Genomic DNA, 2,871 nt, shown 5'->3' on the forward strand with positions numbered 1-2,871 from the left:
TTTTTATATTTTTATGTATTCCAGCTGAGGAATAATTTTCTGTAGACGGTCTTCCTGCGTTAATTCTATGAGTATCCTTGTAGTTTCCGCGTCTCCTAGCCACTGAAGTTGGTTGATCACGAATACGCCTTCCTCGTTTAGAACTAAAGTAATAAATAAATAAATAAACAATTGTATAATTGGTAACATATTTATTAAACAGTAAATACTAATTAAACATTTACCTTGAAGAACTATTAATAACAAAGTCTATAGCTTGAGAAGGAGTAACTTTACTTTGTATATTTTTTGTTAAAATAGTCAAATATTTTATGGTTGTTTCTGAAATATCTTTTTGTAAAACAAGTCCAAGATTATTTATAGAATTTGAAAATTCTGTCCACTTTTTTGAAAATTGTTCAGTCAATAACTGCTGGTCCAGTATATTGTTAGATGAAATATCATGTGAGTGTAATTGTTGGTCTTTAGATGCACTACAGTTCTTTTGATCACTTTCTGACACAATTGTTTTAGTTTGTTGAACTAAGGTATTTTTCTCCATCACAGATGTTTGAGGTGTTGATAATTCATAAACATCCTGCATTTACAAAATTAACATCTTAATTAATTTAAATATTGAGTAAATTTTGTTTTAAAGACTCGTAGTATACATTACTTCAAAAAAAGGTTTTGGTGGACACTCATCACCAAGAGCAAGCAAAGCTAAAATATAGCGATCATTACAACTAACTACTGGAAAATTTGGAAATTCTTTTGAGTTGGGAAAATGTTTTTTCAGAAATGCTTGGTGTTTGCAAAATCCCCCTTGTTGACCACTATAGCAGCTACACCAACCAATAATAGTATTAACCTCGTACATTTTTTTACTGTCTTTAGCACTAGGCACTTTATATACATAATCATCTATTTGCACCACAGAGCATATGTCTACTGTTGACATTCGTGTAAGCTGTGATTCAAAATGGCTTTTTGATCTTCTGTTATAAGCAAAATCTAACAAGCGGTTTATAAAATATTTATCCCAAATTATAGCAATAAATTCAATAAGTGCAACTATGTTATATGTTTTTGTGCGTTCTAAAACAATTTCTTTTAAAATACGAATAGATGCCTCAGAATAATTATTTGTTTGGTTATTTCGTGTTATAAGACTATTACTATTTCTATAAAGCATTGACCACTGATTGCTTCTTTTTAAATTTTCATGCAAACGATCTTTAAATTTTTGATTATTTTCTAATTTATTTATGTTATTTATAGACTCTTGAAACTCTTCATCAGTTTTAGAATATACTACCTGAAAAATACAATAGTATTTATTTTCATAATAAGTTCAGCATAAGTAATTTAAAATAGATACCTGTTTAAAAAGCTTCATTAAATTCTGCCTTTTTGTGGGTAATACATTACTTCCAGTTGACATTAGCCCTCTCCATTCTGCTTGCATGAAATGAAAAAGACAAAGTGATTGAGTTGTTAAGGGCCAAACTTATTTAATAGCATTTTTTTCGGCAACAGAATCATCAGTCATTATGATCTTTGGATACTAGTTGCAATTTAAAATTAAGAACAAAGTAATTAATGATCAACCTGCTTTCAATACTTAATAATAATCAAAATATGTTTACTAGTATCAGTAGTATCACTATAAAGTTTTTATAGATACTTTTTAAGAAAAAATATTTAATATCCATAAATCAAATATTTTTAATTATTAAAATCAGAAGAAATTTAAAAATTCAATGTTTACTTTTAAATTAAAAAATATTCCATATTATTATTAATTGAAAAGTATAAAATATCTAGCTATTAATTAGTAAATAAGAAAATATTTCTATTGTAGGAATGAAATTAAAAGTATTAATTATTAAAGAAAAAAAATATAATCTAATAATATTTTACTGTTGTTTTATTAAATATTTAGGTTTATATAGTATCATAGTTGTTTAAACATCTGTTAGAATGAAATATTTTTTTTAAATAAATTTATTTTAAGCATCTATTTAGAATCTTGAATATAATAATTATTTGGCATTGGTTATAAATTAATAATTATTGATTTTTATTCTTTTTCTTGTATTAAAAAAAGTTGGTGTAATTAAAATGATAAAAGTTCACAAAATTCACAAAATGTAAAGTGAAAAATTATTTTATGACACTAATTTTATGTTACATTGATATACAATTCACTTTTTGTAGCTATAAGTGATACAGATTAATTTATTATCAGTACTATAGACTATAGAGTCATGAAAACCTATGTAATAACTTGGTGAATAATGTTTTAACTTTTAACATTACAATATAATTATAAATTAAACTATATTTTTTTTTATTGTTTTATAAGATATTAAGATGTGTAAGACTAACATTAAGTATCCTACAATAATTAAACAAAATTAGTTGAACAGAAAAATATGAATTATAATAATTCTTTAAACATAATACTGTCTTTGTTCACACTATCACATAAGAAATTAAACTTGATAATTAAAAAATATAATAATAATAACTAAAAATAATTTAAATAACATTTTAAACCCATTATCAAATTCAATGTTTATTATTTTTACCATTACCTCTAATCCTCCAAAGCAATTAGGAAAATGCTCTTTAAGCATTTTAAATCCTTTTTCATACGCTAAACTTGTTTGTTGCATATGTACCAAAACACCAATTGGAACAGCACCACCTTTAGTTGCAGTTAAAATTACAGTGATTGAGGCCATCGAAACATCACAGCTTGAGCTTGAATCAAGAAAAATAATTTCAGAGCTACTTTGTAATTTTTGGGCTCTTTGGTTTAAAGATGTAACAATTAGAACCACCCAAGGACTGGCTTTATTTAATTTAACAATTACACCTACAAAT

At 25.3% G+C, this 2,871-nt stretch overlaps 2 protein-coding genes across 2 annotated transcripts; both read right to left on the minus strand.

The window, feature by feature from the left end:
* Positions 1-25: 25 nt before the first annotated feature.
* Positions 26-1,447, minus strand: LOC112681612 (the record flags this gene model as incomplete). The annotated part of the gene is made up of 4 exons (XM_025551858.1): positions 1,361-1,447; positions 656-1,297; positions 225-577; positions 26-143 (listed from the first exon to the last, which is right to left on the minus strand). Coding segments are annotated over exons 1-4 (1,200 nt in total), but the record flags the coding sequence as incomplete, so codon positions are not given.
* A 28-nt stretch (positions 1,448-1,475) lies between these two features.
* LOC112681613 lies at positions 1,476-2,863 on the minus strand (the record flags this gene model as incomplete). Its single annotated transcript, XM_025551859.1, is given in 2 exon segments — positions 1,476-1,546; positions 2,580-2,863. Coding segments are annotated over 2 exon segments (341 nt in total), but the record flags the coding sequence as incomplete, so codon positions are not given.
* Positions 2,864-2,871: the final 8 nt, after the last annotated feature.

This window comes from Sipha flava, unplaced genomic scaffold, assembly GCF_003268045.1.
Source record: "Sipha flava isolate LNK unplaced genomic scaffold, YSA_version1 19323_pilon_pilon, whole genome shotgun sequence".
NCBI classification, from domain to species: Eukaryota; Metazoa; Arthropoda; class Insecta; order Hemiptera; family Aphididae; genus Sipha; species Sipha flava.